Raw genomic sequence first — 14,071 nt, forward strand, 5'->3', positions numbered from 1 at the left:
ATTCTCCATGTGGAATCACACACGTTTCCCGTGCATGTTGCCAGCACTTTAATTTTGCATTGTAATTCTGCGGGAGAGTGTGAGAGCCTGGAAATGGTGCAGCCTTCTTACTGAAATCTTTAGATTTATTCTGCAATGTCCCAGAATAGAATTTGTTTTGGTGAGTGGGAGGAGATGTGAAAAGTAGCTCCACTTTTTCATACTTCTTTTTTTCAATCTTATTGTTTTCAGATCAATGATTTGCTTTCGACCTGCAGGCTCTATTACCCGCTAATCCACATTAGCAATTCTTGAAGTTTATTTACCTCATTGGTAATGAGCACTATGAGGCAAGGCCATGACTCCATTCTAAGATCAAATCTTGTAGGATGAGAAGGAAAGAATCTATGAAATAAGTCAAGAAAATTTTCTCAGAGGGAGGTAGGAAAATATATTTGCAAATCAACATAAAATACTCTTAGCCTTCTTGTGGTAGTAATGGAAAATAATGGGCCAGACATTTTCTCTGCCGTTACCAACATTAAGAAAATTAAGAATCTGCAGGAGAGGATGTTTTCAAATGGAGGCCCAGAATATAGGGGAAACCGTCCAATCCTGATTAAAGACAGCAACAAATTAAAAATCTATTTATTTGAAACCTCATAAAGTTAGCATTAACTGAACAAACCATTCGTGAACAACCAAAATTGTTTTATAGTATAAACATCTTTTATTAATTACTTTAGATAAAAATGTGTAACTTTTAGTCAGGAACAAAAAAGTTAAAAAGATGACTAATTATATTTACAAGTACAAGCTCTTATTTTCTTTATAAAGTACATGAATGCAGATTCCCATATTAATTCATCATTCTTTTCTTGAAAAGGTTAAGGAGATCTGAAATAACCCATTTTGAACTTTAGCAGCATCTATGTGGTCACAATGAAGCACAGCATACAACAACCTATCATTGTTTTGGTCTGTCAATGTAAGAAAATACATTAATCTTGTTCTGTACCTCGATGTGATTGTGTTGTAATGTTAAGTGGTATAATTATGGCACTGGTGTAGAGGAGGTGTTATACTAATTTAATACAGTATGTCATCAGATGCATATTGCTTCTGTATTTTAATGCAAAATAGTAGGGATAGTGCAGTGCATTTGTAGCTTTAATGCAATCCTAAAGCTTTACAGTATAAATTGTAATTGCTATTCCCTAATCACTGATACATCACTGTGAGAAGCTGGATGAGAACAGGAAATCTGAATATAAACCTGTTGAAATTCTGCTCAGAGGAAGCCACCCACACATAACTCTCAGCAGCAAGTTACAAAGTGATACTGGGGGAATGTCACTTGAGTATTTTGTGAAACATGGTGAAGTCTAGCAGAGGGATAACCAATAAAATATTTTGGGAAGCAGAAACAAATGAAGCCTGAAAACTACATGGGAAACTCCACAGATTCAGAGCTTGCAATGCTATTCTTTTATCTTATTATAGCAATTTTAAGGAGCCAAACATGAAACAAAGATGTTTTGAAAAATACTCTGAATTTTTAAGTTAACCACGATATCATTCATCACCAAACAGTCTATTCCAATCACTTTTAAGTGGATATATTAAAATATGCACACAGAATTAATTCTAAATGGATTTTAACACATGGGTTAAAATTTTGATGACTATAAATTCAATTAATGTTTATTTCCATCAAAATTAAATTACTAGTTACATATCCCAAAGCAACTCCTGATTCAAACAAAATAATTATTTGCATCATATCCTTTATAAATACTGATTTCTGAAAAGCAAGATATACTTTATCACAAAATATGGCTAACATTTTCAAAAATGTGTGAAATTAATATTTTAAATGCAAGAATGCTATTCCTGAAATAATGTTTATATCATAGCATCTTGTCAGCTTAATAACAGAGACCATTATTCTAACTGACATTACTGTGGATAATTTATATAGTAATGTGAAAGGAACTATTTCAAATTGCAACACCTTGAAATATCATCAAACATTTATGGAATAGACCCACAAAAGATACAAAGTAGCTTTCGGTAGTAAATAGTTATATTTCTACCAAAGAAATCCAGTTGTGTATCCATCAAGTGGAAACATTTCTAATTTCTCATGTTTTTGTTCATGACTCTGACCCTTTTCTCTGAGAGCAGCCTAGGAAATCCATGTTACACCTTTTCCAATACTAAACCTATAACGGGCAATCCGAGCTCATCTCCGACTGAACGTCACTAAATCTTAGATATGTTTAATTTGCCACTATGTCTCTGACTACAGACCTAAAGATTCTATCCATGAAGCAAATAGCAAGTGAGTGTGGGTTTAAATATGAAATTTAAATCCCATCACCATTCATTTGCATCAACCTCAGTTTTCTGATATTGATACTTAAAGCTCCAATTCACAATGTATTTCCCAGTGACGATACAGTATTAGGTAATCCATTTCTCAACCTGCACAAAGTACAAAGAGATCAGACCATTGAATAAGAAATAGAATTGAGATGCTTGAATTTCATTGGTAGACTGACTGTCCTGAACTCTACATTACAAAGTGATGAAACTTCACTGGATGCGAAGCACTTTGGGATATCCATTGATTGTGAGAGATGCTCGATAAATGCAAAACTTTTCTTTCTTTTAAAATAAATAGCTTGTTCACATCATCAAAGACTGGAATGCCAACAAGTTTGCACCTGACAGTGGATCAATGTAAATGAACATCAAACTAGAGATAAAAATGACAGTGTGATGATATATTTAAAAGTATTCCTTTCTATTCTAAATGCAAGATTAAAATATGCTATGCTGTCAACATGTATCCAACTCTCTAACTCACCATTTGTAATTTATCAGAACTGGAAATCAGTCATTACCAATACTTTGCAGCTTTTAGTGGTCAGGCAATAGCAATAACTGATTGAAAAATGGGCTTCCCCGAGTGGATTTTAAATGTTAAAGTAAAGATTAAAGTAAAATTTGATGTTGGCTTGGTTCAGAGATTGAGTCAACAGACACAACAAGTGTTTCTTTTGTAAATAGTATGTAATCCTGTGTGTACAGGTGCACAGTGATGCTAGGTTGAGACTTTAACAGGGCCAAACCCAGTCATTGATCTCCCTGGTTATAAAATGAAATTAATCCACTATCTTATTCAGACTTTGCTTTACAAGGTAAAAATGAGGGGGCAATGCTGGGAGCATTTTAATTGTTAACAGTTAACATTTCCACCATGTTTTAAACTATTAAATCCACTTTGAACGGGTATATCAAGGCCCTGATCTTTGAGGGATTTATCTTTATTCAAATAAAAGATACCGCAGCTCTGCAATCTGAATCTGTAAGAAAGAGAAATACATTGCAAATACTAAGCTTCCATAGCGTCTATGACATTTGTAGAATTAATTATTTTACACACCACAATATAATTGTACATTTTAAATACAAACATTAACTAGTCAGAACATTAATTCTTTAACAATAATAAAGTCCTTGAGTCCTGTTGTAAATTTTGGCATTCTTTCATGGATGACGATTTTAGGAAGGTTGCACTCATTAGTTGAAGGCTAGAAAGGGGCCTATGTGAGATCAGCAAAGTCTCCCAAGTAAGAGAAAGTGAAGGTGTAGTCACTGCTGGAACAATTGGATCTCTCCCTCTCCTCCTTTTCTTTATTCATACTGGCTCATCATTCAATCTCAAATGTATCTGTACCACTCCTGATGTAGCATCTCCAGGCATTATGATCAATGGTGTGTGCTTCCCATAGGCAATGGTCAATGTGAGGAACTTCTCCAGGGAGTGCTTCAAAAGATCACATGGGACCCCCCCCTCTGTTCAATACAACACGATGTCAGCCATGCAGAAGGCATGAACCACCCAAACCAATTGGGCTTGGCAGGAGGATGTCCTTGATACTGGTGATGTTGGTTGGTTCCAGGACTTCAATGTTTGTGATGTGATCCTGCCTGTGATTTTTCAGGAAGCTGTTGTGGCAGGAACATATGGTAGGATCTTTCTAGAATGTGTAGATATCAGTGACACAGGCTAATGGCTCAGTGCCAGACAGAGGGTGGTAAGGACCATGGATTCGAACACTGAGCTTGGTGTAAGTAGGTTTCAAGTAACATTTTAAAAATCATTTTCCTCATCATAAATTGTTAAGGAACCATCAAAAGATTACTTCCTGATGTTGATTGTGGCAACTAATTGCTTTATATTTGAAACACATATTAAATTTTGTTCCAAGTCTAACCAAGCCTAATAATAATCCTTTTGAGAGGTGGGTTTTCCTTCAAGTTTTCACAGTATGCACTGATTTTCATTCAAAGTATTTTTGTCTTCGAAATTAAGCTTTGAGGGGTGCACTAAAAATGTACATACAGAAATCTATTGAACTTTCGGATATTTCATTCACAGTGTTTTCTGAAATGGTTTCTTTAAAAATAAAGCTGTAATTCTGCTACGTTTCCACTCAGTTCTAGAAGCAACTTGCACCCTCTCGCAAACAGTTTGTTTTGATCTGCTTAAAGTATGGTCCCTGAGAAAGTGTGAGCAGAATAATAAATTTGATCTAAGGTGCAAAGTACATAACCTGAGAGGCTTGCAGTCTGACGCAATGGACTTTTCCATAGCCTTGCATTCAAAATAATGTGCTGCCCTATCTGTCACATTTTCCGTTAGGTCACTTTTAGCTGAGACTTGTTTTCTGCAAAAAGGAATGAAACGTACGGAACACCAATGAAGGCCCACTTCTCGCTAGGCCAGAACTTGATGACTGGACCTTGTTCTGGGATTTCTGAGACAGCATCAAAGTAAGCAAAACACACACAACCCAGATAAGCAGCCAGACAGATCAAAATATGCCTTGAACAAAAAAAAAGGAAAAAAATAATGAGAATGCAATAATATTTTCAAAAGACTGTTCTTAAAACAACTGAACAACATTTTTTTCAGGAATCAGTCTCTGTTTTACACAATCAATTACAATAGCCCATTCCCTACTGATTTGTGAAGCATTTTTTTTCCCTACATGGTTGTCGCTCAGGTTTGACTAAACGTAAGGAGAACAATCCTGATTTATGAGACAGATTTTCTGAAAAATAATCTCAATTCCATTTTTTTTTTGTTTACTTCGATTACAGATGCCTAATTCTTCACAAGACTGTTAACAATAACAGAGTTTGCAGGGCATAATGCAGTTCAGGGTTGAGATAACATCAATAGAACATCGAGTTTCTTTCCTGAAGTTTACAATGTTATTCCAGTCTTAAAATGAGTCATTACCTTTGACACAAAGGCACGGTATTCGATATGGCACATAAAACAAATCCTTACTCATAGTCGTTAGTTGTGCTGCGGTTAACTATAATGAACAGGTTTCTTGGTTTGAGTTACTTGATTAGAACAGTAACAACACTGTAAATGACTGAAGTAACTATTACTGATACTGGATATTGCTAACATTGGATATTGAATTTGTAGGTCTGTCAATTCAAATTTTCATTCCAACAATTTTCATGTATTAATCTTGATGATAACATTTTCAATTGTTACAGAATCCACATTCTTTTGGAGAATTAAATTCTATAATTCGAATGCACATTGTGTAGGGAAAAAAAATCCTGATTTCAATCCAGTTTGAGGATTTGTCCTAATGGTCTGGATTTCTCAGGAAATAGTTTCTGTTTAGTTACTCTGGCATTGGAAAATAATAGACTATAATATTGAGGAAGAAATAGCAGGGCATTGAGAAAAGCTAAACACAGTCAAACACAATCAACATGTTTTTGTGCAAGGAAAATCATGTTTAACAAATTTGCTCGAGTTTTTTGAGGAGATAGAATTAATATAATGGGGCCAGTAGAAGTAATGCATTTGGATTTTCAGAGGGCATTTGATAAGGTGCCACATAAAAGGTCAGTGCACAAAATAGCAGCTCATGGTCTCAGGGGTAATGGATTGAGGATTGGTTAACACATGGAAGTCAGAGAATTGTGATTAGTAGGTCTTTTTCAGGTTGAAAAAGCTTACTTAATGGAGCCACAAGGATAGGTCTTGGGGCCTTAATCATTTACTATTTATATTCATTATTGAAGGAGGTGGCGGAGTGTAAGATATCCAAATTTGCTAATGATACAAAAAGGTGGGGAAACCATACTGTCAGTGGAAGAAATGCTTTCATTTTACACTTTAAGTCTTTAAGGTATAAGTATTTCTGAACCGTAATGGTATTGTCACCCTGGCTTGATGGAAATTCAGCAACATTTATTTATTTTCTTCTCAAGATCCTGGAGTATCTTGTGAACATTGTGGTATTTTGGGACAAATGATAATTGTATTTATTTGAGATCCCTTATATCACAAAGTGTGAAAAGCTTTTAGGCTTGGGCCAGATCAATAATACAAAATCCCACACAATGACTATATTCAAGGGAACGTCGACTTGCCATTCCTTGGCATTTAGTGCCATTACCATCAATTGGAAAGAGCTCGGGAATTCTATACTGACTGAATCCCTTAAGCATTTCCACATTCTTCACAGCACAAGTCAGGGGTGTATGGTAGAATACTCTCTGTTCTGGGGGGGGGGGTTGATTAGCTCAGTTGGCTGGATGGCTGGTTTGCCATGCAGTCATGCCAACACCATGGGTTCAGTTCCGGCACCAGCTGAGTTTACCATGAACGACTCTCCATTTCAAACTCACCTTTGCCTGAAGTGTGGTGATTTTCAGATTAAACCACTACCAGTCGTCTCTCTCTGATGGGAGAGCAGCCCTCTGGGACTACGGCAGCTTAACCATACTCCCCACATAGCTGGCTGAGTGCCATTAGAACAAAACCCAAGGCACCAGTCAAGATAAAACAACCTGTTTGATTGGCAATCCATCCCAACCTTAAACATTCACTCCCTCCACTACATGTGCAAAGGAGTAGTGTTGTGTACTATTAGTGGGATGAACTGCAACAACATTTTTTTTTAAGATTTCTTTAAAAAAATCGATCTGATCAAAAGCAATATTGGTTTAGCAATAAATGCTGACTTTGCTTTATGTGTCCATATGACATGAATGAATAAATATAAACCTATAAACTGGAGAGGTTTCAAAAATAATTTACCAGGATGCTGCTGGGATTGGAAGGTTTGTGACTTAAAAATAGACTGGAAAGACTGAGACATCTTTCACTGAAGTGTAGGAGGTTGGGGGTGACCTTATTGAGGTCTGTAAAATCATAATTTGGAGATGCCGGTGTTGGGCTGGGGTGTACAAAGTTAAAAATCACACAACACCAGGTTATAGTCCAACAGGTTTAATTGGAAGCACTAGCTTTCGGAGCGATGCTCCTTCATCACCTGATGAAGGAGCGTCGCTCCGAAAGCTAGTGTGCTTCCAATTAAACTTGTTGGACTATAACCTGGTGTTGTGTGATTTTTAACTTTGTAAAATCAAAAGGGGCATAAATAAGGTGTATGAGAAGGGTCTTTACCCTTGGTTGGGGGAGGGGGGGTGGTCACCTGATGAAGGAGCGTCGCTTCGAAAGCTAGTGTGCTTCCAATTAAACCCTGGTGTTGTGTGATTTTTAACTTTGTAAAATCAAAAGGGGCATAAATAAGGTGAATGAGAAGGGTCTTTACCCTAGGTTGGGGGAGGGGGGGTGATTTCAAAACTAGGGAGCATATTTTTAAGGTGATTTAAAAAGGACTTAAGAGGCAACATTTTTACACAGAATGGTTTCTGTGTGGAATGAAATGCCAGAGAAAGTGACAGATGCAGATACAGTTACAACATTTAAAAGACATTTGGATAAGTACATGAAAAGGAAAGGTTTAGAGGGATATGGGCCAAGCACAGGCAGGTAAGCCTGGTTTAGGAAGAGGTTGGGAACATGGTCAACGTAGACTAATTGGACCAAAGGATCTGTTTCCATGCTGTACGACCCTTTGACTCTATAATGGTGTGTCTCTCTCCATAGATTTTGCCAGATCTGCTGAGAGTTTCCAGAATTTTGTGTTTGTATATCAGTTGTAATGTGCCAATGAATGAGATCCACTTCCCTTAGGCAGATGTTTCCATTTCAGGGGACTGGTTGATGGTTGGTAAATGAAAGCTTTGTCAGGACGTTTCAGAGGGAAACTGCAATTTTCTTCACCTGAAGGATTCCAAGTGCCCTGCTCAGAAATACTCAGCCCTATTCCCACCAACCTGAGCAACAGAGACCAAAGTATAAGCTCAGTAGCTCAGGAATATTCATCTCGAGGCAACACCTAGGGTGGGTAGAATTCCATGCCTCTCGATCATTGAAGATGATAGTGGTATCATTTCCAATAACAAGATTCTGCTGCCCATTTTGAGTAATAAAGAACCGAAGGTTACTCTGTATTTGCCCCACTTTGCAATAAGGAGGTTCAGAGAGTCATTGACATTGTTACAACAAAGGCAAATATTATCATTACTTGTTCGTGTGTCACTCACCAGGCACAATGTAGGTATGGAAAGTTGAATGCAGACCAGAGCTCACAGAAAAGGTTGTCACTAATCCAGCACAATATAGCGAGAGCCCACCAAAAACCTGCTAACAGACCCAGCTTGTAAACACGGACATTTTCACACCTGCAAGAGCAGAAAACACCCAGTTCAGTAAGTGAAGGAAAGTTTAAGGTGGTGCGTACAAGGGGCAGAACCATTGGCAGAATTTTCAGTTGGCTGTCCTTGTCAAAACGATGGGGAGTGGAATGAGTCAGGAATCTCTTCACAGCTTCGGTGGGCTTTATCAAGGTTCTTTCTTAGAACTGCTAGGCTCCTTGGTCATCCAGCTTGCCACATTCAATCTGGCAAAGGAAGGGTTTCTAATTGAAGAGAGCCAGGCATGGCTTATGTAGGTAAACTGGCATGGATTTCTGAGGCTTTGGAAAACACGGAAATGGGGAGAAGATCTGGGATTATTCGCTCTGACCTGGAGATCCAGCTATAGGATCTGAAGGATTGCAATGAGTTAAATCCCCCAACAGTGCCTCAAACAAATGGACATACGTGAGAGTGGCTGAAGAAGTTGGCAGGGGATGCCCCTCTAACCTTGACGCAGCTCATCAAGAGGATTCTAGAGGGCAGGAGGTGAGTGGCATGTCACCTTCAGGTAGTGTGAGGTGGATAAGCTGCTCCCCTGCTGTTCTGGAGGTTGACGACAGGCAAGTGCAGGAAAGTAAATCACTTCAAGGAGGTTGGCAATCACCTGTCCAACAATCAGGGTACCCTCTGAGAAGGAGTGCAGCTTCTCACTTGCTCGGAGTTACAACTCTTCAATTTCATTCCAAAAGGCTACCCACCTGTCAGTTTCACTGAATAAACACTCCTCACTGTGTACTTGCTTCAGTGAGGCTAGTGAGTTGCTCATAGCTTGAAAAATAAGTCTACGGATTGTTAAAGTCGGAATCTTTGATTAAGGCAGAACAGTATAATCTATTTAAGTATTGAAATAACTTACTCAAAACTTGACCCACTCAGCTTTGAACCAGCCAAGGTGTAAAGTAGAAAGAGCCAAACCAGATGTGAATCCGAACCCAACATTTTCCTCTCAGGGATTTAAATCCCCACACCCATCAAAACCTGCCTCCCCTCTTACCTGAAAACTAACCCCCACCCTCTCACTTTTTCCCCAGAGCAGTAGATTTGCAAGGATGATAATTCAATAAAACATAATAGTCACATTTGTACTTTGACACTGATCTGCTTCTCTCTCCCTTCTATGAGTGTAGCTTTCTCTGCACAGTGGTTCAGTGGTTAGCATTGTTGCCTCACAGCGCCAGAGACCCAGGTTCGATTCCACCCTTGGATGACTGTCTGTGTGAAATTTGCACATTCTCCCTCCATCTGCGTGGGTTTCTGCCAGGGCTTCAGTTACAGCCCAAAGATGTGCGGGTTGGGTGGATTGGCCATTTTAAATTGCCCTGTAGTGTCCAGTGATGTGCAGCCCAGAAGGATGAGACATGGGAAATGCAGGGTTCCGGAGACAGAATGGAGGGGGTGGTTCTGGGTAGGATGCTGTTAAGAGGGTCAGTGCTGACTTGATGGGCTGAATTGCCTCTTTCTTCACTGTAGGGATTCTATGACAAATTAACCCAGAGCACCGCTGTGCTGAATGGAAGGTGGGTATTGCTAATTTCCTGAGAGAGCCACCTGCATGGCAACTAGGTGGTTTACTGGGCCATTTCTGGGGGCAGCTAAGAGTCAAACTCTGAGCTATGGGTTTGCAGTCAAATACAGGTCAGATTGGATAAGATGGTAGATGTCCTTCCTGACAAGATATTAGTGAACCGGATGGGTACTTTGTTTTGCAGGTAGCAATCAGCTGGTTTGTGGTTCCCATTGCTGATACATTATTCCAGATCATTCAATGAACTGAGTTTTAATTCTCCAGCCAGAGGTTTGATGTCAACTCATGTTCTGATTGTTTCAGGCTGCTGCATTGCTATTCCAGTAACATAGGCACTATGTCACTGTGCCCCAACATTTTACTCTGTATTGCTCGTTAATATTAGCAATCTGTATACCTACTCGCTCCAAATAAATAAGGCCTACAGAAATCTGTCATCTTAAGCTGAGGAGCATTGGGTAAACCAGTGTGATAAAGGAAGTATGACTGACTCCATGCTAGTCCATTATAGCTTCAAATGACCATGCATCTCACACAGTTAAAGTTAATTGTTCTCTACCAATTAACTTTAACCAATAAATGATGACAGGCTGAATTTAGTCAGATTTTTCAAAAAGTTCAAAAAGGTTGCAGTAACATACATACTTAAAACAAAAAGGATTAAATGACAACTACATTTGTGTCGTGCATTTCCATTTTGTTGAAAAAAAACAGCTGTTCGCAATTGGATGCTACACAGTTCCAAACATGGTTAAAACCCCCTATTCCCTGTAGGTAGGTCTTCCAGCTATGTTAGTTCCACAAGCTGCCTACAACAATTCTGAGACAAGCCTGTTATCATTGATCTCTTTTCCTAACCAGAACTGTGAGTTAGAAAAGCAACTATTTTTATGAGCAAGTACCAGTTGCATTGATTACAGTCCTTTAATCAACGACTTATGCATTGTCTTTTACACATTAAAGATTAATTTCTGTGTCTAACATCCGAAAAGATACTAAGCTGCTTCTGTGCAGGACATCCTGAGCCTTATTATTGCGGCTGAGGGAAATGACCTTTCCATTCCTGCAACTTCCTCTCGAAGAGGTCATTCAACGCTAGCTAAAATTCTGAGAAAACTTTGCGAAAATTACAAAAGTAACTAGTTGAGGATAAAGTTAGAGCAAGTGGGTTGAAACATCACAACTATGATCCCAATTCCCTCTTCTACTCTCACGAATACCTGCATGAAATCCTGTGATGAATGCGGCATTGGGAAGCAGCAATGTGAGATCACAGATATTAGAAGGGACTACACACTTGCTTCATATTTTGACTGAAAGCTGCTTTAATTAAAGGCAGAATTAAAGGCAGAGTTGTGGGCGGCACGGTGGCATGGTGGCCTCACAGTGCCAGAGACCCAGGTTCAATTCCCGCCTCAGGCAACTGACTGTGTGGAGTTTGCACATTTTCCCCGAATCTACGTGGGTTTCCTCCGGGTGCTCCGGTTTCCTCCCACAGTCCAAAGATGTGCAGGTCAGTTGAATTGGCCATGCTAAATTGCCCGTAGTGTTAGGTATAGGGGTAAATGTAAGGGTATGGGTGGGTTACGCTTCGGCGGGTCGGTGTGGACTTGTTGGGCCAAAGGGCCTGTTTCCACACTGTAAGTAATCTAATCTAATAACACTTTTCAATTAATAATAAATGCATTTTTTTTAAAAACTCAATTTGAGTATGTTACACATTGTATGAACATATATGTGTATTTTGGTTTTGACCAATTTTGCACACTATTGAAAAGAAAGATTTTGCACTTGTATCTCTTACAGATTTGGGAGACATGCGTACTCTGTACAAATTTACTTCCTATTTTTCACATAATTTTCCCAGTACTCCATGCCTAGACAGTGGTGTTTTACTACGATTTAATTAACCTTGCTTAAAATATTACACCTGAAATTCCAAAATTTACGGACTATATCCTCATTAAATTCACAGGCGAATTCACAAACTTTATCTTCATTAAATTCACAGGCCAATTCACCGACTTTATCCTCATTAAATACACAGGCCAATTCACCGACTTAATCTTAATTAAATTCACAGGCCAATTCACTGACTTATACTCATTAAATTCACAGGCCAATTCATCGACTTTACCCTCATTTAATTCACAGGCCAATTCATCAACTTTACTCTCATTAAATTCACAGGCCAATTCACCAAATTTAACCTCATTAAATTCACCGACCAATTCACCGAATTTAACCTCATTAAATTCACAGGCCAATTCACCGACTTTATCCTCATTAAATTCACAGGCCAATTCACCGACTTTATCCTCATTAAATTCACAGGCCAATTCACCGACTTTATCTTCATTAAATTCACAGGCCAATTCATCAACTTTACTCTCATTAAATTCACAGGCCAATTCACCGACTTTACTCTCATTAAATTCACAGGTCAATTCATCGACTTTATCTTCGTTAAATTCACAGGCCAATCCACTGACTTTATCCTCATTAAATTCACAGGCCAATTCACCGACTTTACCCTCATTAAATTCACAGGCCATTTCACCGACCTTATCTTCATTAAAGTCACAGGCCAATTCATCAACTTTACCCTAATTAAATTCACAGGCAAATTCACCGACTTTACCCTAATTAAATTCACAGGCCAATTCACCAACTTTACTCTCAATACTTTCACAGGCCAATTCATCGACTTTACCCTCATTAAATTCACAGGTCAATTCACCAACTTTACTCTCATTAAATTCACAGGCCAATTCACCGACTTTATCCTCATTAAATTCACAGGCCAATTCACTGACATTATCTTCATTAAATTCACAGGCCAATTCACAGACTTTATCCTCATTAAATTCACTGACTTTATCCTCATTAAATTCACAGGCCAATTCACCGACTTTATCTTCATTAAATTCACAGGCCAATTTACCGACTCTATCCTCATTAAACTCACAGGTCAATTCACCGACTTTATCTTCATTAAATTCACAGGCCAATTCACCGACTTTATTCTCATTAAATTCACAGGCCAATTCACCGACTTTACTCGCATTAAATTCACAGGCCAATTCACCGACTTTACTCGCATTAAATTCACAGGCCAATTCACCGACATTATCTTCATTAAAGTAAAAGGCCAATTCACCGACTTTACCCTCATTAAATTCACAGGCCATTTCACCGACTGTATCTTCATTAAATTCACAGGCCAATTCACCGACTTTACCCTCATTAAATTCACAGGCCAATTCACCGACTTTATCAACAATAAATTCACAGGTCAACTCACTGACTTATTCTTCATTAAATTCACAGGCCAATTCAGCGAGTTTATCTTAATTAAATTCACAGGCCAATTCACCGACTTTATCATCAGTAAATTCACAGGCCAAATCACTGACTTTATCTTCATTACATTCACAGGCCAATTCAGCGCATTGATCTTCTTAAATTCACAGGCCAATTCACTGACTTTATCCTCATTAAATTCACAGGCCAATTCACCGACTATATCTTAAATAAATTCACAGGCTAATTCACTGACTTTATCCTCATTAAATTCACAGGCCAATTCACGGACTTTACTCTCACTAAATTCACAGACCAATTCACCGACTTTACTCTCATTAAATTCACAGGCCAATTCACTGACTTTATCCTCATTTAATTCACGGGCCAATTCACCGACTTTACCCTCACTAAATTCACAGACCAATTCACCGACTTTACTCTCATTAAATTCACAGGCCAATTCACCGACTTTATCTTCATTAAATTCACAGGCTAATTCACTAACTTTATCCTCATTAAATTCACAGGACAGGTCACCGACTGTATCTTCATTAAATTCACAGGCCAATTCACCGACTTTACCCTCATTAAATTCACAGGCCA

General features: G+C 38.5%; 1 protein-coding gene across 4 annotated transcripts in view; it reads right to left on the reverse strand.

Annotated features, from left to right (window-relative positions):
- Nucleotides 1-686: 686 nt before the first annotated feature.
- The window catches only part of acer2 (alkaline ceramidase 2), a 67,074-nt gene continuing 53,689 nt past the window's right edge, over nt 687-14,071 (reverse strand). For all 4 annotated transcript variants that reach the window (XM_043719095.1, XM_043719083.1, XM_043719078.1 and 1 more), the window contains 2 exons: nt 8,485-8,622; nt 687-4,876 (listed from right to left, as the gene is read on the reverse strand). In XM_043719095.1, the coding sequence (XP_043575030.1) occupies nt 4,690-4,876; nt 8,485-8,622 (325 nt within the window). In that variant the 3' untranslated portion in view covers nt 687-4,689. The remainder of the gene's footprint in view (nt 4,877-8,484; nt 8,623-14,071) is intronic.

Source organism: Chiloscyllium plagiosum, chromosome 2, assembly GCF_004010195.1.
Source record: "Chiloscyllium plagiosum isolate BGI_BamShark_2017 chromosome 2, ASM401019v2, whole genome shotgun sequence".
Lineage (NCBI taxonomy): Eukaryota > Metazoa > Chordata > Chondrichthyes > Orectolobiformes > Hemiscylliidae > Chiloscyllium > Chiloscyllium plagiosum.